Genomic DNA, 22593 nt, shown 5'->3' on the forward strand with positions numbered 1-22593 from the left:
TTGACCCCAGGAAGAATAGTGGCTGCTTTGCAAAAGCTAATGGGGATCTTAATAAACTAAACTAAACTCATAATTCATTTCTGGCCAGGATGCTTAGAGCAGAAGATTCGCTATCTGCTATCTAGCTGTCTCTGTAGCATGACAGCTTGATAGTTAAGTGTAAATCCAATAAAAATTGGCTATTTGACCAAGTTTTTGAAGCATGGCTGACACTAGTACAAAGCAATGCATGAGGCTCAGTGCATCTTAGCAAAAAGTTTTTCAAACTTGATAGGATGGTGATAAAGGCAGTGGAATATCTCAGTTAGAAACAGGAAATCATCAAGAAAACGTGCCAAGAGTCCATTTCTCAGTTCTGTTCTACCCTCGTTTCTTTCATGCCTAGAAAGTGTTACGTTTCTGTCAACACATGAAGTAGATTTACCGGACTAAAAAGATCATTTTTACCATTACGACAAACAGTTGGGAAAAATTGTGCCTAACCAATAGTACTAGATTTTCTTTTAAATTTCAATGGCATTAACTGGCCTTTGGCTGAAGGAATGCTGTAAAATTGCAAAACGAGGTGCATTTTTTTACTTTTCATTTTTAAGTGACACATTAAAAATCTGACACACCTTGTTCCAGTGAGAATAATGCAATACCCTCTGTCATGGTGATTTGTCTCTGTTGTCCACGCATTTTAGCCATTCTCTGGGTGTGTTTTGCGGTCAGAAAGTGCTTGTTAATATTGTTTGTGTTCCACCACGATGTAGCACACGAGGTTACACCCGCTTGGGTGAAGAACATGAGGGAATTGCCTTGCACTGTGACTAGTGGTAACTTTTGTTGTTAAACTAAGACATTCATGTCGCACATGTCTGCATCTTCACAACCAGACACAAAGAAATGAGTGGTGACATTATGCAGGGGACTGCAGTGATTGGTGAAACTCACAGGAAGCTATGATGATTGGTCAAATTTGCTGAAAAGTTGCGATTAGTTAACAAAATTGCAAGGTCACGCAGAATTCATGGGGATTGGTTGGATTTGCGTTAATTGCTTGCAACATCCTGAAGAGGCAGATAATGAATACTTCTACGTTGACTGCTTTAAGTTTATTTTGATGCTCAAACTTCTGTACTTAGTAAAATTTAGAATACAGGACTTCAAACTGTAGCTGGGTATTTCTACACTGGGGTACTCCTCCCACCACTGTTCCACTCACTCATTTGTGTTCCACAACAGACTTCCCTCTCTGATATTTACTTCCTCTTCCCCCGTACACACGGCCCAATATAGAACAAGGGTGGTGATGATTTATGCCTTACCTTTGACTTAAGTTTATAACAGATGGGGGTTTTTTTACATTCATAAAATTTGGGCAATGGAAAATGGCTGGGTGGAGTGTGTCTCCATAGCACTGAGGGAATTCACTGGGGTCTCCCTCCTCCCACCTCACAGAGCCAGGGTGAAACATCTTTCCCCTCTCTTTACACAATCTTGAAACTAGGACGTCTCTGGCTGCAGGCTGAAGGGCAATGGTTAAAAGGACTGTTCTGGTGTGAGATGAGGAGATAAAATACACCAGAGTGTCATCTTGATCTAAACGTCTTACAGATAAAAGTCTTGGTGAGATGCTTTCTGAAAACAAAAACTGTCTTTTCATATGTTCCAAAGAAATAAACAGATACAGGAAACGTGTCAAACGTGAGGCACAAGACATTAAGAACACATCCATGACGAGGAGATGACTATACACTAAGTGTATCGGGCGATATGTGACTGCAGATGCAAGTTTTGACATGAATCCTCTCTGTGATCATTAGCAACCACAAGCGCAGTTTCGTAGTCCCTTGTTTGAATACGTCATTCTTAAGAAAGATTCACCACGCAATGTTTTGAATTTCCCGAAAATACACAGTTGTTTCGTAGGTTGAGACTGTGTGGTGATCAGAGATGGAAAATAAGTATTTCACATCGAAGCTGAAAACACTCTGAAAGGTGAAAGCACCAAGCAGCGTGGAAAATAAGGGTTTGCACAGCCTCACTCCCCCGGGTGGAACCTCTGCTAGAGACTTCCCCATACGCCCACGCTGTGTGCACACCTCATTGTCACCTTTAACCTTCTGCAAAATCACAGAGCATGTGATCTGTGGTGTTAGTCACTTCTTTCCTGTGACATTAGACCTGGAAATTCAAAACCAAACATGAAATAAGCCGATAATAATATCAGCAGTTTGCTTGTGTTTTTGGCCGAGAGAGCAGAACTGGGTTTACAGTCTCATGCTGATCCAAGCCTCCTCCTTGCCTTTAGATTTTCTCATGTCAGTTTCAGCATTGTTCTCTGCTGCTTCTGTCACTTACTCATGCTGTCAGTATGTTAACTTAAGGAATGCAAGAATGTCAAATGAGCTGTTGTTAAAGCTGAATGGTGGGTTGTCCTGTAGAAGCTGTTGTACACTCCTGTCAGTCCAAATTCCTCCATAGACAGGGTCATGCATGCATACCTTGTTATGGATGTCCACTTATGCAAACACACACACACACACACACAGTGTAGGTGTACTGTGTAGCAGTCATGTCTTCTCTCGCTCTGCCTACTGGAAGGTCAGTATTACTTCTTTCTTTTTACACCACCAACTGTTTGCTAAAAAAAAAAGGTAGAAAACTAGAAAATTGCTGCTGAGGTGTAAATAGATTCATAAAATGTTAAAGATATGTTTGTGAAATTCTTAAAACTTACAGCTGAGGCTGACACACTCAAAGGAGTTGAGGCGTTGAGGCACTTAAAGGGTTTAAAGTGTCCACTGAAATGTAAACAATGAAAGCACTTGACATGTCAGCTACATTGTACGCACTGAAAGAGGCTGAAGGCTTCAGTTCAAATAAAGGTGCTCGAACCATTTGAAATCAGTTGAAGTGTGACTGGTGAAAGCATTTGAAGTCTCAGTATCAAGTGCAAGGACTGTAGACAGGTGAAGTGTCAGTAAGCACAATAAATGGTAAATGCAGTTCAAGAGTGAGCACCAAAGGTTTTGAATGTAATTGTACTGAGAAAACCAATCAATCAAATCAAAACCTCTGATTTAACAAGATGTTAGGACGCTGTGTAAAACCTAAAAAAAACAGAATGCAATGATTTGTAAATTATTTTTGATCTTCATTCAATTGAATACAGTACACAGACAAGATGTTTGATGTTCAAACTGACAAACTTTATTTCATAAATATACACAGTTTCTGAATTTGATGCCTACAACATGTTTCGAAAATTTACGACAGGGGCCTTTTTACCACTTTGTTACACCACCCTTTCTTTTAATAACACTCAGTAAGTGATTGGGAGCTGAGGACACTCATTGTTAACGTCTTAAAAGTGAAATTGTTTCCCATTCTTGCTTTATATACGACTTCAGTTGCTCAACAGTCCGAGGTCTCCGTTGTCTTATTGTGTGCATCATAATGCGCCACACATGTTCAATTGGAGTCAGGCCTGGACTGCAGGCAGGAGTCTAGTACCTGGACTTTTTTACTACAAAGCCACGCTGTTGTAACACGTGCAGAATGTGTCTCAGTGTCTCGCTAGAATAAGCAGGGACACACCTGAGAAAGACGTCGCCTGGATGGCAGCACATGTTGCTCCAAAACCTGTATGTGCCTTTCAGTATTCATGGTGTCTTCACAGGTGTGAGGGTTATCCATGATGCCATGGGCACTAACACACCCCCATACCATCACAGATGCTGGCTATGACCTTTGAGCTGGGAACAATCTGGATGGTCCTTTTCCTCTTTAGACCAGAGGACACAACGTCCATGTTTGCCAAAAACAATTTGAAATGTGGACTCGTCAGACCACCGCACACTTTCCCACTTTGTGTGTGGACTGGATGTTGCTGATATATGGCTTTCACTTTGCGTGGTAGAGTCTGAACTTGCATTTGTAGATGCAGTGACAACATGTGTATACTGACAATGGTTTTCCAAAGTGTTCCTGAGTCCATGTAGTGATACCCTTTATATAATCATGTTGGTTTTTAATGCAGTGCTGCCTGAGCAGTCAAAGGTCACAGGTGTTCAATATTGAATTTCAGCCCTGCTCCTTATGCGCAGGGATTTCTCTGGATTCTCTGAATCTTTTGACAATATTATGGATTGTAGAGGGTGAAATCTAAAACTTCTTTGCACTTGAGAAATGTTTTTAACCTGCTGTAGTATTTGCCCGCACAATTGTTCACTAAGTGGGGAACTTTGTGCCACACTTTCTTGTGAATGACTGAACCTTCCAAGGATGTCCCTTCACACTCAGTCATGGTATTTTAATCTGTTACCATTTAACCTGTTTATCTGCGGAAAGTTCCAAACCACAATGTGTTGGCAAACATATAAAGCATAGTGACAAACCAGTTGCACCTAAGCACTAAGTGGTTCTGAGGAGCAGTGAGTGACACAGTCCTACCAGTGCACAATGTTTCACTTTTGCTTTGCTACACAAGTCAAGCTGTTGCTATAACTCATGAAGGTACTCTTATGAATGTTGTACATGATGTAGTCATGCTTTGCTAGCTGTCTTATTTATTTTACTTGAATAGATGTGACCAGCTTTTAATTACTTTTCATAACATATAGAAGCAACAGTATTCTCAGTAGCAGTAGTACTCAATCTTTTTCATGTCAAGGACCACTAAACTGATCCACATTAAGCTACATACAGGCATGTGATGAGATTCCGCTTCACGGACCTCCATCTGAAAAGATTTTGGTTGTTAGATATGATTAAGACCAGGAATAGTCATTGCTATGGCTGAGGAGATAACATTGGAGGAAGTGAAATGTATGATCAGAATAATCACTCTTGTGACTCTTACTCACACTGAGTTTAGTGAATTAGTGAAAAGAAACTATTCCCCATGGGGACACCACAGGTCCCACCTGATCAAGCCCAGATTCACCATGTCATTAACATGTGCCTGTTATCCAACCTATGCAAAAGCTACAGAAACAATCCTCTATCACCAAGTTCTGCTTTAGACATGGCTCTTAACAAGCAAAAGCACCATATATATGGACAAAAAAAATTTGCTGAAATTTGCACATTTGTCTGGGGCAAAAAACATGTGATCTTTGTTCCAGTTTTGTATCCTATAGGCCCCTTTTAACAAAAACTGTACAGTAAAGGAACCGTGAGTCGTAACCTTTTGACCTCCATACTGGTCAGTAATGAGAAAGTAGCCAACAAAGCCTACAAGAGGCAACAGTACACTATAAAGATACTCTGTTACAAGTACAACCATTCAGTATTTTACTAGAGTAAAATGTTTTCAAATGAAAGTTCATCAGGCAGCACAGTCCCTCCAGAGAGATTATTACTTGATTTATTTCCTAATGCAGTGGAGTATTTAGAGTACAAATAGGCTTCTCCACTCACTCAAACTGTAAGCCTACTTAAAGTCCAGATGAAACAGCATAGAGTGGTGCAGGAATAAGTCCTAAAACCAGGAAATGAGTTAGCGTTTTAGCAATCCCAGTTCCCTCATCTCAGAGTGTCAGTGGATTTTTTTAATGGGTTTTTGTTTTGTAAGATGACTGAAATAAGGTCTGTGGTTGACACACTTAACTGAGTGGTAGTGTCGTCATGATGGCAACGTTAGATCATGCAATCGTGTAGTCCATTTGTAGCTGAATGGTAGCATTTTACTTCTGGTTACTGCCTTACAGCTTAAAAAACAAATCATAAAAGTGGTGTTCATTTATAAAGATTATCTTGCTGAATACCATTAAACATGTAAGCATCATAAACTTTTGTTTGTCACACAGCTCATTTTCTGCAATAATCCAAAATTGAATGGAAAGATTCCATTGGCTTTTTGGAGCGTAGCGTCAGGACGACGCTAACTTCTGCATCAGCCTACAAAAGATGTCATCCCTGCAGCACTCTGTTACGAGAGTATCTAGCTTCAGTATTTTGATGTATTTCTGAGTGAAACAGGATTAGCAGGCGGGATCCCCATGTGGAATATAATGTTGGAGGTAATTTGATTTAATTGTTGGAAACAGAGGCCTGGGACATAGCATACTGTTGCTGGTTACCTAGCTAGCTAGCTAACAGCAGATTGATTTATGGGTGAATGCCCTGGTATTTTTAGTTGAAATTGGTTGGTAAATATGTATGTAAGCACGCAATATTTTTTGTTTTACAGGAAGAAAATATGACTGGGTTTTGATATAAGAATACAAAGAAGTGGGTTTTACGTTATTTTTTGTCATATATCGTTAAATATGTGCACGACATGACCAGGGATGTGATCTAAAAGGGTTAACAATGCATTTTCAATTTTATCTTGACATTAAGAATAGTATTTTAGTAAATGTACTCAGTCATTACTCAACCCTGGCAATGTTTAGCATATGTATTAGAGTCTCAGCTGTTATGTTGGGTTGTAGTCGTCTTTTGGGTAACACCTAAATGCATTAAATTCCTGTAATGGAATGTGTGAGCCGATGGCGCTGAAGCTTTACGACATATTGAAGGCGTTCCTGATGATAGATGGGTGGTTGAGTGACGGCTAAAGGCTGGGAGAGAGGAGCTGCAGGCAGAGAAGTGTTGCAACTTATGTCTAAAATGAATCATCTGACTGGAGACGATATCACTGCACAGTCCTGACTAATGCTGGCAAAGTGTATTTAACTTTGTTTATTTATCTTGTACTGATAGGTGTGCTATTATTTTCCATGTCATTTTTTTTTATTAAATGAAAATGAATTTCCTCATTGTATTAGCTGATTTCCACATCAGCATATTGCAGCCACCACGACTAACCAAAACTAAGAGTCCATGCTAACGGCTCTTTGAGGCTCTGCTTACTGTGAGCACAGTGTTGTTTTCAACATCAGCATGCTTACATGCTCATAATGACAATGCTAACATTCTCATGGTTAGCTGGTACAGGCCTCGTGTACACCAGGTTCACCATCTTAGTTTAGCCTGTTAGCAGCATGCTCTTGTTAGCACCACTTGCTAACTCAGCACTAAACACACACTGAGTGTTCCAAATACTACCATACTATATAATATGCCAGAAAAAAGTATGTCCCAATACAAATGTCAAATGCAGAATGCCAAAAATACCAGGATGTTCTGCTACATCCAATCTGATTTTAAAGTATGCTAGTCTGACCCACAACCCACAACCTTCAATAGGGGAAGGTTCATCACATTGACTGAGCCACAAACAGATGACAGCAATGTCGCAATGATGGATAAAAGTGCATTCAAGTAACTGATGACAATAATGTCCAATAATTCTAGTAGGAATATTAATGGTTTAAGTGAACAAAATCAAATGAATATTACAAGCAACAAAAGGACATACAGCTATAAAAATAACAATGACAGAACTGCAGATGTAATTTCACTGTCGCAAATATAATATGTTAGAATCTATAATCTGTACAGTTATAACTTAGTTAACATTAAAGTTAAACTACATACATCACAAAGTGACAACAGCAGATCTCCCGGTTGATCTTTGTTTCTACTGAGCTCGTTAAGTGGCGTTTGTTTTATCCCAAAGGTAATGGATGTAAAACCAAGAGGGTCAAAGTTCAGGGCATAATGTCATGACACAGTTGTATGTCCCAATTGTGTGTATACTGCGTGCAACAGTATGTACTTTTTAAGGGCAGCTGCAGTACATACTAAAAGTTAGAATAAAAAGTATGTGATTCGGAAAGCACCCAAAGTACAGCTAATGCTAATGGGAATGTCACCAAACTCATCAGTATCATGAATGTTTGCACAAATTGTTGTTCTGATTCAACAAGCAGTCAACATGTTGAGATATTTAACTTTATAGTGAAAACTTTGACCAGCTGGTGCCGGAAGAAGAAAGGTCAGAGGATCGCCAAATATTAGAAGTCATCCTCTTGGGACCATGAATATCTGTACAAAATTTCAATCCATCCAGCTAAAAACAGTAGTAGCGTGGCTACAAAAGAACTAGTTTTTCACTGTGGTAAGAAACTTTTATCATTATAACTTCATACACAAGCTATTTCTGTGTTATGTTTTTACTTTTCTCATTATTGTTACATACCAAATTATGTTAACACATAACCAGCCATGGTCCAGTTCATTGTATTACTAATGTAGGCTACAGTCTTACCATTGACTGGAGTATTTTTTTTTTTTATCTTTTCTTTTTACAATGGAAGGACAGCTATGGAAGTTTGTTGTTCAGACAACATACCAACTTATAAACTAAAGGTTTCTTGTAATGGGATAAGTCTGTGTATCATTATAACAACAAACATTTCTGATGTATTTTTACAATGCTGGTATGCCGGTATTACTTTGTAATGAGACAGACTGCTTTTTGATTTAAATATACAACATGTTGCTAAAAAGTTCTATTAAAACAGAACAATTCTCTGTGTTGTGGGCTAATATTGTGGAAAATATACAGATATATTTTGCCATTGCAGCAATATGTTGCACACCACAATATTTCCTTGCTCTCTCACATCAGACTTTCCCTGGCCCTTCCTGAAACAGTGTTCTATACCTGTCTTTAATCGCTAACTCACAACGTTCCTGTCCTGAAGTATACATGAAAAATTCCAATCAGCAATTTCATCACAGATTCCTGTTCTGCCCCTCCTCGATTCTCACACACACACACACACACACACACACACACACACACACACACTGAAAGCCCATTGGTTAGTTTTTTGCATGTCCAACATCCTGGTTAGATAAAGATACTGATATTTCATTGTGAATTTTACATTTCCTGTTCCTACTGTTGTTCATGCTTCCCTTGTCCTGCCTCTGTCTCTGTAGACACACCAGCTTTATTCAACAACATCAAAGAAAAACTGCATGCTGGGAGAGCTAGTAAATGGGTGTGTATGGAGATCCACATTGTGTGTGTGTGTGTGTTGGATCATTGCAGTTCTCAGAATAAAGGTCAGTTCAGGTTAACTGTGTCCCGAGCGTGTGTCAGTTTATGGTTTCAAATTACCCTCAATAATAATGACAATAACATAAAAATAATCAAACTATGATGAAAATTCCATCCTCTAAAAACAAACATGGTGCTCAGCTATTTTTAGCCGTCTGTGTGACAGCCCTGTTCACTCAGCTGTTTGGAGCCTCAGTCAAAGTTGTCTTTGTTCAGCTGACTGAGAGTAGACGGTATGTATTTATCTGTGTGAGTGTCGATTGATCAGGTTTCACACTCTATTGTTGTTGCTAAGATTCCGTGAAGATTAAACTGTGACACTTTGCGTCACTTTGTGGTTTTGTGGACGTCAATCTGAACGTGAGTATCTTGTGTTTTGTTGTGTTTTATGTTTACTATCTGCAGCTGAAGATCATTTCATGACACACAGACAGACAGAGAGTGGTGTCAATCTTCTCATCTAACTCTGTGCCAGAATGCATGGACTAAAATAAAATTAATATACAGAGCATGAATGACTAATAAAACCTCAGATGCCTCAGTCTAACCCCGACATTCCTCCTGGTGCTGCTCTGTCACAGACATTCAGTCAGCATATATTTCACCACACTACAGGAAGAGCTGAGAAAGAAAAAGGGTGAAATAAATCCCTCAGGCTCCTAGATCAGCCCTGACTCCAGATGAGGAAGTAGCGATCACACATATACAGAGTCACAGAGGCTGGTCACAGAGGCTCTCCTTTTCTCAGCAGCAAGCAGCTACTTCCTCCTCTGAGTAATAAGAGCAGCTTCACACAGAGCGACTGACTGACTGACTGAGAGAAGCTCACACACAGAGGCACAGCGGGACAGACACACTCATGCTCCGATCCGGCACTTGTTAAATGTGTAAGTACAGAATCAGACAACTTGGGTCATGTGACAATGTAGCTCTGCTGTTGGTGTTTTAATGTGAATTTCTCAGGCAGAGCCGTCTGTCTGGTCTTGTTTAGACTTGTTGGATTGGGAAAGACAAGTGTACCACAGTGAGATTGTGTGCTGACTTGTGTTGCAAAGAGCAAAGGTTGCTAGAGTTTGTGAGACAATGGAGCAGAGATAATCATTTCATTTTCAGGGTAGAAAATGAGTCTGAGGACCTTGTTGATGAACTGAACTCAGCAGCAAAGGATGTGGTTTGGTGCAGGTTGTAGCAAGCCTTTGCAAAGCCAAGCCCCGTGCACAGGGAGGGACGCCTGAGAATAAAAACACCTCTTTTCCCTCATACTTCAAATGTCAAGTTGACATGCAATGCAGTAAAAGCTAATTGAACCATCTTGCATAGCAAGGGATCAAAAAGACTTGGGAATGAAAAATGCTTCAAAGCATGATGGATATGTTTCGTCTACAGTGATAGACCCGGCACGCCTTCTCGGTCACCGTTACAGTGCTTTTGTGTTTTCAGTGTTTCAAGTGTTGTAGTGTGTGAGAAGTTTGTTAAAGTTTTGTGCTGAGAATAGCTCTGCTGTGGGAGGAAAAGTGAAAGAAGTGGGGTTGAGTCAGCCTCCCTTACATCAGTGCGATCTCTCTTTTGGCCATGAAGTTCAGGGGGTTTCCAGAAAAAGCAATAAAACATGTGTGGAATGGGGTGAGGCTTGTTGCATTGATACCCACACTCACACTTCAGTTCCATTCATGTTTGTTTTGGTAACTGACCTCAATGAAACTGGAGATAAAATTAGAGCAGTGATCAGTGTGGACCTCTCTTGGTGTGTGTGTGTGTGTGTGTGTGTGTGTGTGTATGACAGGGGCTTTCTTAACCAGCATGACGTCAGCTGGTGTTTGCGCTTGCGTTGGCAGTCATGAGCTTGTGGTTACCAGAGCAGGTTCTATCAGTGGGGCGCCAAACCTCAATCGATTTGTCCAAAAACCCCTGTGTGACCGCAGCTCTGCTTCCTGTGTTTACAGCCACAGAGGTTGACTCTGCCTCCATCCTCTTTCGACACCTGTCAGCCGTTTGAAAACACAACCCGTCGCCGTGGAGACGTGCCCACAATAAGGAGGCGAGGAGGATTCCCCAAGCCAGACAAGACCTGAGAAGTCAAGAGGAGAGGAAACATTCTGAATCAGCCTCCACGATGGACCAGCAGCAGCACGCCAAGGTAGAGCGATTTCTCAAGTTGGGGTACTCTCACAGTGACATACTGAGGGTGCTGGAGAGCCTCCGCCATGACGCACAGACCAATGATATCCTGGAGGAGCTGATAAAGACTTGCCACACTCGCAGCAACAAAAGTCTCCCAAATAGCCCCACGTTGGTGTCCAGAGGCTGCAGCCCTGGTCCCACTCAGCCCAGACCTGGAGGAGACAGAGAAAAAGTTGCTGACTTCAGACCAGTGGTTATTGATGGAAGCAACGTGGCCATGAGGTGAGTCAACTTAGTACATCTATCATTGCTTTTCTTATGTCTTTTGTATGTTTATGAGCAGCTGCAGTGATGGAGGAAGAAGGAAGTGCAGAAAAATTATCAGCAAAATGTACCTAAAGAATCGAAAGTATTTGTTGGGGAGTGTCATATTATTTCATCATTATCTGATGATTAAACTGAGGCCTTAATACATTAGCAGGATTTTAATTCTAGTCACGTTGGAGCTGATTGAATTGTTCTATATGCTGTTGGATCATTTAATCTTGCTTGGGGCACCAGGGGAAGGTTGCCTAGGACACCAAATGTGCTCGCTCTGCCGCTGCAAGTATAAAGTTATATAGAAGTACTTAAGTGAAGTGCAAGTATCTCAAAGTTGCACTTAAGTATAGTGCTTCACTAAATGTACATAGTTTTTTTTTTAAACTACTTTCCAGCTGCTATTTATTCTCTGGCCAAGCCAAACATTACCAAATATTTCACATTTCTTTCTCTTTACTTCCTGGAAAAAATACTTTCCTCAGGTGTGAGACTTTAGAATAACAGAGATGATCATACATGTGTATAACTGAATTTAAGATAATGGAAAAATAACATTAAGACTGCAGTATTTTCGTGTCTATTTGTGTCAAATTGTGTTTCACTTCACAGATTTGATTTCACCACACTTCCTCTTTAAAGATGTGGGAAGTAAAAACAAGAGGCGTGCCTATATATTTCTCTTTGCTTCCACTCACTTCAAGATTATTTAACGCCTGAAGGGCAAAGTGACATGTCACCATCAGGTTCGAGCTCTCTAGATGATTCTCCTATTCGGCATGACTTGCAGTATGTGCAACATAATACTGAAATGACATTCCTGCATCACGTAATCACACGTTAGCTACCATTATGTACCTGACCTAAATTAGAAACAAGGAAGTTCTGAGTCAAAATTTGCTCCAACAAAAATCAGGGCAAGTGGGAGGAGGACCTGATATGAATTCAGAATAGAAAACAAAAGAGCAGTGTGTTCACAGCACATATTCCTGTAAGGACATGAAGTGAGGGGAAAGAGGACGAGGGCTGAGGTACTTCCGTCACACTTTTTATTCTCAGGAGATGCAGTTGAACTTTAGCCCGGCCTCAGGCATGAAATCTCAGAGGGGAGACTTTTCTTTCTGTTTCCCTGTTGGTGTCAGAGTTATCCTGATCTGATTCAGTATTGCACTTTGAGTAATTTGGAGGACTTGTGAGAGACAGATTATAAAAAGCAGCAGATGAAATAATGCTGAGTGTTAGTCCCAGGTAGAGCTCAACCTCCAAAAACATTGGTTCCTACATTTCCCATAATGCAACTCAATTAGGAATGTCAGTTTCTGTTAATTTTGCTTTTGATAGCCCAACACCAAAGCACTATCCATTTAGAGATGGTGATGTTTTAATATTTTGTGATGGAAATGTCTTGCCTTTTATTTTCTGTTAGCTTTGCTTACAAACAAAGGGCTAAGTGTGTTAACATGTGGAAAAAGTGCCCACTGCCCACCCTCCGATCTCCACTGGTTCGCTAACATTAGCTTTGCCCTCCCTACCCAGTAAAAGCTCACATTTTTCTCAGCACCCCTAGTGTATAACAATTTCTTAAATAAATTTGTAGTATCCAAACCCAAACCAATTTACTCAATCTCACATATAATATCTGACTTACATTCATAAGGTGGCCAAAAACATGACTGAATGAATGCTAATGTTGCTCTGTGCTACTGGATGTGTAAATAGGCAAAAATATGCTAACATATTAGCTACAACAACTTTATAAGGTGTTTAAATGTAAGTGTTTACAGCTGGTTGTGTTGACCCCAAGTGGCTAAAAAAAAAAGTAAGAAAAATCAATTATTGCTACTTTAAACCAGCCAACAGTATATGACCACCTTAAAATACTTTGCAGAGGCACCAGTCTTCAGAATGAGTCGTTTTACTTTTGATTTCTCACATTTTATTAGTTATTTTATTAGTTAGACAGTTAGTTCCTCATGACTGCTTGTTTCCATTATGGCTCTGCTCTTAACATGTGTCTGGTGCTTTCATAAGCTAATATGGGCAATGTTTAACTTAACTTATGGGCCCATTCGAGCAATAAAATATACACCAAGTCTGCAAATAAAGCAGTTCGCTGAATGTGCAGCTCTCTGAAAGCACTGATTATATTTGGTAAAGAGCTACTGTAAGAATAAAGTATCAAGGAAATATCATTCAAAGTCAACTTGATGCACCAATGAAGTTCCGCAAGATACACGTATTCGGAATCTATTAACTACCTCATGCCAAGCCTCGTCTTTCTTACCTGTTGTATGCAAAGTGTCTCGCTACTTCCTGCTGAGAGTGAGAGGGGAAACCCCAGTGTGCATGCACGCACACACATACACTTTCTACCTTCTCCCGCAGGCAAAACGATCCAGTTTATTTCTGCAGTAGCTCTTGAGTGCATCCTGGTAATGCAAGTGTTAGAGCAGGTTTGAATTTCAGAGAACAGATGTTTGTCAGATGTACTAACAGATCTGATAACAGGTCAGACATTGCGGCAAGTTATGATCATGATTTCCACATTTCTCTTTCAATAACTTTTTCAAGGTAGCTAGTTCAGGGAAATGTCATGCTTCAGGGTTAACATGAACATAGAGGCCTTGTTTCTTCACTCAAGATCTTATCACGTCAAAGAAAATGTGTAAACTGCTATAAAATATCAGCCATGACTCTTCCCTCGGGATGTAACGTTTTAAAAAATACTTTTAAAGCCATCCATCATTTTTCCCAAAAAATAAGCCCTTATTCTGTTTTTCTCAAATGTACAAAGCTCTAAGGACTTCTCGGGCACTGGTGTATTCCTATCATGTTCACTGATCAGAAGCTTTGATAAGTTATTATCAGGGTTTAGATTTGATAACTCCACCAAATGCTGCCAGACATGGTTTTCCTTGCTGTGTTAGAAAACTTTAGTTTCTCAATATAAAAATCGTAAGGCACAATCATTTACAGTAAAATTTAATTTTAGGATTAAGGAGAGATTCACGCTTTGCTACAGAGTGCACGTGAACAGTCTCAGTTCTGCGTTAAGTTACTCATCTCTATGCTTTTGCAATTGTGTTTTAGAGAACTCTGAGCCTTGCAACACCATTTACTTCCTGAAAAAGGGAGAAGAGATACGTGTGTGTGCATAACGTGCAGAGGAACACAAAAGAAGAAGTCGGGTTTTTTTGTTGACTCCAGCTTCTGTGTCTTTGTAGCCATGGCGACAAGAAGGTGTTTTCGTGCCAGGGCCTTCAGCTGGCAGTGGACTGGTTCAGGGACAAAGGGATGCGAGACATCACCGTGTTTGTTCCCCTGTGGAGGAAGGAGCAGCCGCGACCTGAGGCACCCATCACCGGTAAGGTCACCTGACTGAGCTGAGGTGGCACTGTCTGCTCATTCTGACACCCTGTGAGGTCAGTTTAAGGGAAGTGCCACCGCTCACATGCTATTTGTGTTCTTTAGGACAGTTAAATCAGAGTTTGTGTGCACATTTTCTCCTTTCTGGGCTCAAGTCTGACCTCACCCAACTGTGATGTCATATTAGCATCACAGTTAACATAGCTGCAGGTCGTTTATAGACAATGAATAAAATGTTGCGGTGACTGTGGTGACAAGACTCTTGTAGAGGAAGTTGTGCCACACAACAAACACAATAACCTTCTTATTAAAGCACTGTTAATCAGGACCAACCAGAATTTAAACTTCTTCCATGGATGCACCCACACTTAAATTTTGTGTCAACAGTGTGAGCATTGTAGCAGAGCAGGATTTGACACAACCCAACTGGGCAGAATAAATGTTGGCATTTACGTTACTGCAAACCACCATTTTACATATTGTGGATATGTTGAAGTTTTCTGTTTCTTTACAATTCAGTTTCAATTTTATGTTGTGACAGTGCTTTGGTTAACTTGTAGTTAGGTTTAGGCACAAAAACCACTTGGTTAGAGTTAGAAAAACATCATTTTTTGGTTTGACATGCCCAATTGGTGGCTGCAAACACAGCTGGACATGTCCCAAACTGTTGTTAAAAAAGACCCTGTTTGGTCGCTAAAAACACAGCTGAACATGCCCCAAACTGTTGTTAAAAAAGACCCTGTTTGGTCGCTAAAAACACAGCTGAACATGCCCCAAACTGTTGTTAAAAAAGACCCTGTTTGGTCACTAAAACCATAGCTGAAAAAACCAAAGCTAAAAGAGGCTGAAAAGTTCAGTGGAGCTGAGGGAACTAAATCTCGACCCCTTTCACCTTAAACATTGTGATTTAATCTATTGTTAATACAAGATGAATATTGATTAGCTTTAACTTGCAAACACAGCCTTTAGATACAGAGTCCCAACATCAGCTCCCATATTTTGGTGACTGTAATTACAGCCAAACTCCTATCAGCTGTTCACCAGCCTGAGGATAATCTAACCATCAAACTTAATGAAATACAGTATGTTCAGAATGCTAAACATATATGAGGGCTGAAACAAAGACTTTTGAATGACGAATTAATTGCTGATCAGGAAACTAACTTTAAAAAAAATGTAACTATATAATCAATAACCATGTTAAAATAATCCAGCCACTTTAATGTACAAATATTTTTAATATAAGAAAATATCAGTTTTGCTGTTCTTCATCTCTTAATTCTAAGTAAAATGATGCATTTTACACTCACAGCAGCAAAACTGTTGGATCCATTTGAATAAACGGAAGAAAAAATAGAAGCCATTACACTGAGTAGGAATTCCTTATCACCAAAAATCAAGGAAATAAGAACAAGTATCATATTTGCAACTGTACAGGCCACTCAGGCAGGTTATCTTCATCCTGTTTGGTTTCCAGTGACGGCAGTCCATCTGATGAGTTTCACCCAGTTCCACAGTGAAAAACAAGTATCAAATTGCCCATGAAAACATCTCAAACAATAAGGAAGTGTAACCACCAAAACTATAATCCAGTATCTTGCTCATGTTGGATCAAGTCGGCTAAAAATATCTTCTTTCCTGAAAGCGATCACCAGCAGTTTATAAGGAAGTGTTCTCAGTGCCAAGTGCAGTTTCACACCTTTTATGATCATGGTGTAAAGCTCACTATCAAACAAGCAGACTAAGATAAAGATAAAAGCTTATATGGACTGCAACGTGCAGGTTGTCCCTACAACCAGTGCAGACTTGTTTTCTTACGTTAATATTTCCGTGGTTGTTATCTTCTGTTTATGAAACATGACTATGTGCTGCATGCTCAGACACCATCATACACTAACCTTTTAATGGTTCCACACAGGAAAAAACGAAACAATTCTCAGTACTAACTTTATTTTATTTTTTCAAGTGACTTTTTGATCATGAGCTGTGCCCCCTAGCAACTGTTTAGTCCTGTTTCGCCCAGTAAGATGAAATAAAAGATATTTAACCACACCTCCCTTTTTATGACAAGCGCTAAACCCAATAAAACATCTTACATAACATAGAATGGAAAAAATAGATCTATAAATAAGAATATGTATTTATTTATGATCAAACTAGACCTGAAGATAGATTTCCAGTGTTCTGAGCACCTCGACAATTTAATATAATATATACAATACAGCCTTTGTAGTGATGGGTCAAATCTGCTCAGCCGTGTGTTGGTGCAAAAGCTCCAAACTTACTGACTTGTATTCATATACAAGGAAACTAAGTATTTCCTGCACTTCAAAGTGGACAGTGCCCCCAGTGATCAGGGTGAAGTGGTCAAAGTGCACAAGCTTTGTTGTGCTTAAACCTGACTTTGGTGAATCATGACCAGTATTAGAAGTTTCACACAAACATTTCCAAATTAATCATTTAATTTCAATGAAAACACCTAAAATCTGTTGCTTTCTTTTTTTAAAAGGTGTCTATATATGTGTCTATATAGGTGTCTATAGGTGTAGACAGCAGCGGTGGATGCAAGGGACATTTGCCCCTTAATATTTAGCAGTGCATTTATCCCCCCCACCAATAAAAATGTGAAGGTAGCAGAAGTTGACGACATTTAGATCATAAATTGATGCAGAACAGGCACAAAATTGTGCATTAAAATTGACCGGAATGCAGGAAATTAGGTGTTCGATGCCCAAAATCTTCTAGTGGAGAACCCCAAACCCCATTTCTTAAATGTGCCATTAACTTCCTGGCAGAAACCCACCTAAAAAGGTCTAGGCCTGAAAACTGCAGTGCACCCTGGGAAATTTGGAGGGGTAACATACTTTAAAGCTAGTAATGGCACAGTCAGGTTGAACTAACTAATGTGCTTCACCAAACTACTGAGATGACCATTAAAGCGTAGACATTCTTGATTTTTTCAGGCACAAGAAAGACCAGAACATTGCTAGCCCTGGGCTTGTAATAATAAGCCTTATAATAATAAAACAACAATATTCTTATTGGTTTTGTAGATCAACATATTCTCCACGAGCTGGAGAGGAGAAAGATCCTGGTGTACACGCCATCCCGCTGTGTGAACGGGAAGAGGGTGGTGTGCTACGATGACCGCTACATCGTCAAGCTGGCCGTCGACTCCGACGGTATCATCGTGTCCAACGACAACTACCGTGACCTGCAGACGGAGAACCCCAAGTGGAAGAAGTTCATAGAGGAGAGGCTGCTGATGTACACGTTCGCTAACGACAAGTAAGTCTGATAGCAGCTTTGGGCCACTGTACACATGCAGGGGTGTGTGCGGAGTGTGTAGGGGCAGAGGGAACAGGGGCACCTATTCTCCACACATACAGTAGATAGAGAGACCCAAAATGTCACATGTGACATTGCCTGATCCTGACTGTGTCTCTGTGCTGCTGCAGGTTCATGCCTCCAGACGATCCTCTGGGAAGGAACGGCCCCACCATTGATGATTTTTTGCGGAAGAAGCCGTGGACCCCAGACAACAAGCTGCAGCATTGTCCTTACGGTTGGTTTACTCTTCTGTTTCACCCAACAACAGATACAACAGCTCAGGTTACACTTCCTCGTACTCTCCCAGGGAATTGAATCAGTACAATGACAACCAGTTTAGGGAAACTATCTGCAGTACATTTTTGCTCTACTTAGCTGTGCTGTGCTTTAAGCTAAATGCTAACGCCAGCATGCTGACATGCTCAGAATGAACATTCTGACTATTATGACGATTTGTATTATGAGTTTTTTCAACCGTGGAGGTTTTATATTTGTAAAACTTTCCTTTACATGACGACTGTGTATATTCTGTGGGCCGCATACCAATGCACCAGAGGAGCAATTCTTATTAACATCTGTCCATCATTAGGAGTCAACAACGTCTTTCTGACATCATGTTGACATCCGGTCTCAGCAGGGGCTGCATTGCAGACACTGTCTGATTGACCACAGTGTATTTTTTAAATTATCCAACTGGATTAGAAAAGATTTCACAACACCAAAGTGTTTCGTCTTGCCATAGAGGAAGTATAAAGTCCAGGAACATCACCCCACTTGGAGTTTCAAGATGTCGAGTCAACTGAAAAGTGGAAGCTGTGCCTCACTGAAACTTTGATTTCAACACATAATTATCTTTCCTATTAGTAATATTTTTATAAGTGAGCGTTTTCAGAGAGGTGTAGAGCCAGTAGGGGGTGCTGTTTTCTTGTCTGTCCTTAGTCCTCAGTGACTCCGGACTGAGGCACATGAAACTTGTAGAGGGCCAACTCATCTGTCATGAAGAGATTAACTGACGAGTGATTTATTTGCCCGCCTGTCAGTCAGTGATTGGGCCAGAGAGACACCCGGGGATCACTTCAAAGAGTTCTACAGTAGTAAAGTCTGTCCGCACAAAGAGAGCACGAGGTTACAGCCGGTTTATGTGTGAAGCAAAGTGTGTTTACAGTCGTGCAGACAGGAAGAGAGGTCTCGCAGCGCACTCAGACACACACATCCTGTGTTGACAGTTTCTTCAGGAGATACATGTTGACATCTGCAGAGCCCAGAAATAATCTCTTCTTTCTTTCTTTTAGGAAAGAAGTGTACTTATGGAGTCAAGTGCAAGTTCTACCACCCAGAGCGGGCCAACCAATCACAGCTGTCTGTGGCCGATGAGCTGAGAGCGCTGAGAGACAGAGCCAAGAACTTCTCGCCCAAACCCAGCCTGCAGGACATACACTGCTGCCCCGCTGTGTATCAGCCGGAGCACGGATACATTTCATCCACCCCTCCTCCGCCCCTGAGCACAGAGGATCAATCCCTCAGGGCTTCACCCAGCGAGCAGTTCTTGTATCACAGAGACACCAGCAGCCCGAGGAGCCAGCCAAACACCAGCCTGCACCTCTGCCCGAGCCCGGATGTGGACGAGGCCTTCAGCTCCATGGACAGCTCCATGTCCAGGCTCTACATCCATGATGTGCCCCACAGCTACAGCAGTGGCGTGGCCAGCTACAGCCTGAGCCACGACGACTACTCCTTATCAGGGTCCTATGGCGGGAACACCCAGAGGCCCTGCCTGAGCGGAGGTTACTACCCCCATCAGAACGGCTCAGTGTCCTGCGAACGCCCCATGTGCAGCCACTGTAGGTGTGCTCACCAGGAGACAAGGGTGTCCCACCACCAGCACCACCCAGCATGGGGTTCCTGTCCAACTCTGCCTCCACATAACAGGGAGCATCCTGGTTATTATTCAGAGAACCAGTACTCGAGACAGCACTCCAACAGACAGAGCCACAGCTTACCAAGGGACCCATGGGTGCAGGGCAGAGCCAAGAGTCCGTCCAGCGAGCAGAGGAAGGGCCTGAGGAGCCAGCTGAGCACCCTCTTCCCTCAGAGCATGGTGGAGCAAGTCATGAATACTTACCCACACATCACAGACATGTCTGAACTGATCCCTCTCATCCAGAGCCACAGGACCAGTCACATCTCCTTCTAGATTAGAAAGACTTTTTTTTTTGTTTTTTGACTCAAACTGAGTCCACATCGTAGTTCTCATCCCAGAAACAAGGTGAAAACTGAGAGAAAAATCTGCTTACATATGAATCATACTGTGGCAAGCTTGCTTGAGCTCATCCCAAACTCAGCCTTTATCTTAAGCATTAAAAGTGACTTGATCTGATGAAGTCTTGAAAATGTAGCAGACTGAATGCTGTTTCTTTAATATAAAAGTGCAATGCACTACGCTCCATACATGCTACGTATTGTAGCAGTGAAAATATTTTATTAAAGCAGCATGTGTTGTTTTTCTCATGTTGCCTCAAAGTGAGGAACTCTATCGTGCCATTCTGTACTTGTGTAAAGAATGACATCGACCTATTTTTATATAAATTCTAGAGGCTTGTGTTTTTGCTGTTCCTGTGAAATAAAAGCACTCAAATCACATAACTGTCAGTGATTAACTTGTCCTTAAAGGTGGGTAATACAAGTATGGAAGCCCATTTCTGCCTGTGTGATGGAAGAAAAACGATCCTTTTATCGAAATAATGACTAACTTATCTCAACATGACTCAGTATCTTAAAATAATGGAAACTTTTTTTAAATTAGTCAGAATCCAGATACTGAGAGAGAGAGTTTCAGTCTTCAATACGGAAGTAGATGAACAAGATATTCACAGTGCTGACTGAAATTTCGAGCTGCTGCTGCTCTCTGGTGGTTGAACCCACTAGTGTTGCTACACTACCTATTTAGTGATGACACAGCAGGTGTTTTCCATCAAAGACAAATACCTGCTGCAACATGCTGAGAGCTCTGGTCTGGGTTTAAAAGGAAATATCCTGACTTTATTTCCTCATATTGGAAAGCTGTTGAGATATTTCAGTCTGGCTCAAGGGGTTATCTACAGGGCCCAGTTGTTCAGAAGTAATCTGATCGGATTTTGGCCATCGGATTGGATCAAATCTTGAAGATGGGTTGTCCAAAAGAAAAACAGAAATTCTGATATCAGATTCGATCACATAATCCAGCTTCTGTTTTGATTTGGATCAAACCTCCAGTATGTGTTGTTCAAAACTTTATAGTGGGGTGGCTGGGATACCTTTAATCCCAAAAAAATCAGGAGTATCCTCTTTGCAGCAGAAGGGTGGATTACAGGAACAAAGTGCTATAAAACCTTTAAATTGGTCAAATATATATACACTTATTCAGATTTAGCACTTGACTTGTTTAGCCATTACAGTGACAAAATAGAAAAAGTAGGCATTAGGTTACCTATTAAGCCTTACAGTACTGGATAAAGGATTTTGTCCCCATAAAATAACCCCCAAACATCTGTTGATACCAAACAAAAATACTTAATGTTAACCTTCAGTCGTCACTTTATAGTAGTTGCAATGACACAGTCAAAGGTAGTTTCCAACAACTGGAATTGTCTCTTCAAATAAACACAGAAAGTGAACCCAAGATTCTACTATACTTGTTCTTAACATGGCTGGTAGACTACATTGTGATATGTAATCCTACTTATAGCACTGGTTATTAGGATACTATAATCCTGGAAATCTGAATCCGGATCAGGGTGAACCAATGTTGTTTTGAAAAACCAGCATAAAAGTAAGATAGATTAGCTGATCATGGATAGCAAAAGAACATTCTTTGATCTGGATCATTCTGATCCCTATCAAAGTCCTTGAAGTACTGGGCCCAGGTCTGAAAATTGAAACCAGTGCAGAAGTGCCTTGAACCTGCATTCTTTCTAATGGCCAGCAGGGGGCAACTCCACTGGTTGCAAAAAAAAAAAAGAAGTCCAATTGTTTAGAAGTCTGAAAAATTCACCCTACCTCTCACTTGATTTAATGAGTTTATGGTCTCAATCTTCTTCAATACAGCACGATTTTCATTTTGTCGATAATGGTCCTTTTTAGAGTAAAATAGATGATAAAGGGTGTGGCTACCTTGTGACTGACAAGTCTCTATCCCAGTGGTGTCCTCAGGCTCTCAGTCAGCTCCACCCTCTCATCCAAATATGGTCACTTCTGGCTCCAAAAAACCCAACAATCCAAGATGGCGACGGCCAAAGTGCCAAACTTAAGGCCTCAAAACACGCGTCCACAAGCCAGTGGGTGAAGTCATGGAGGCTACGTCCACTTCTTATTTCTGTTGTATGGTCTGGGGCAGGGGTAGGCAACCTACGGCTCCAGTTGCTCTTTCACAAGAAAACAGAATTTAACTGTGTTTGAAGAGACTTGTTTGCTTTTAGTGCCAACTCTGCAAGGTTTAAGTTCCAATAAATCACAAACAGTCCCCTACAGTGCCA

General features: G+C 40.9%; 1 protein-coding gene across 2 annotated transcripts; it reads left to right on the forward strand.

The window, feature by feature from the left end:
- Window positions 1-2488: 2488 nt before the first annotated feature.
- LOC125897232 (probable ribonuclease ZC3H12D) lies at window positions 2489-20725 on the forward strand. Of its 2 annotated transcripts, none has more exons than XM_049590397.1 (6): window positions 2489-2589; window positions 10891-11350; window positions 14611-14750; window positions 17806-18040; window positions 18211-18317; window positions 19375-20725. In XM_049590397.1, the coding sequence occupies exons 2-6, from the start codon at window positions 11061-11063 to the stop codon at window positions 20274-20276; spliced, it is 1674 nt and encodes a 557-aa protein (XP_049446354.1). In that variant the 5' UTR covers window positions 2489-2589; window positions 10891-11060; the 3' UTR covers window positions 20277-20725. The 2 variants fall into 2 exon arrangements, with proteins under 2 accessions (XP_049446354.1, XP_049446353.1); XM_049590396.1 differs by lacking the exon at window positions 2489-2589 and adding an exon at window positions 9621-9834.
- The last annotated feature ends 1868 nt before the right edge of the window (window positions 20726-22593 follow it).

This window comes from Epinephelus fuscoguttatus, linkage group LG11 (assembly GCF_011397635.1).
Source record: "Epinephelus fuscoguttatus linkage group LG11, E.fuscoguttatus.final_Chr_v1".
NCBI lineage: Eukaryota > Metazoa > Chordata > Actinopteri > Perciformes > Serranidae > Epinephelus > Epinephelus fuscoguttatus.

What these genes read in the sequence shown, in the direction of transcription:
- LOC125897232 (XM_049590397.1), top strand. Translation starts at nt 11,061, where the DNA reads ATGGACCAGCAGCAGCACGCCAAGGTAGAGCGATTTCTCAAGTTGGGG. An exon ending in GGAAGCAACGTGGCCATGAG is followed by an intron (nt 11,351 to 14,610) that starts GTGAGTCAACTT and finishes GTGTCTTTGTAG; the next exon opens with CCATGGCGACAAGAAGGTGT. An exon ending in TACACGTTCGCTAACGACAA is followed by an intron (nt 18,041 to 18,210) that starts GTAAGTCTGATA and finishes GTGCTGCTGCAG; the next exon opens with GTTCATGCCTCCAGACGATC.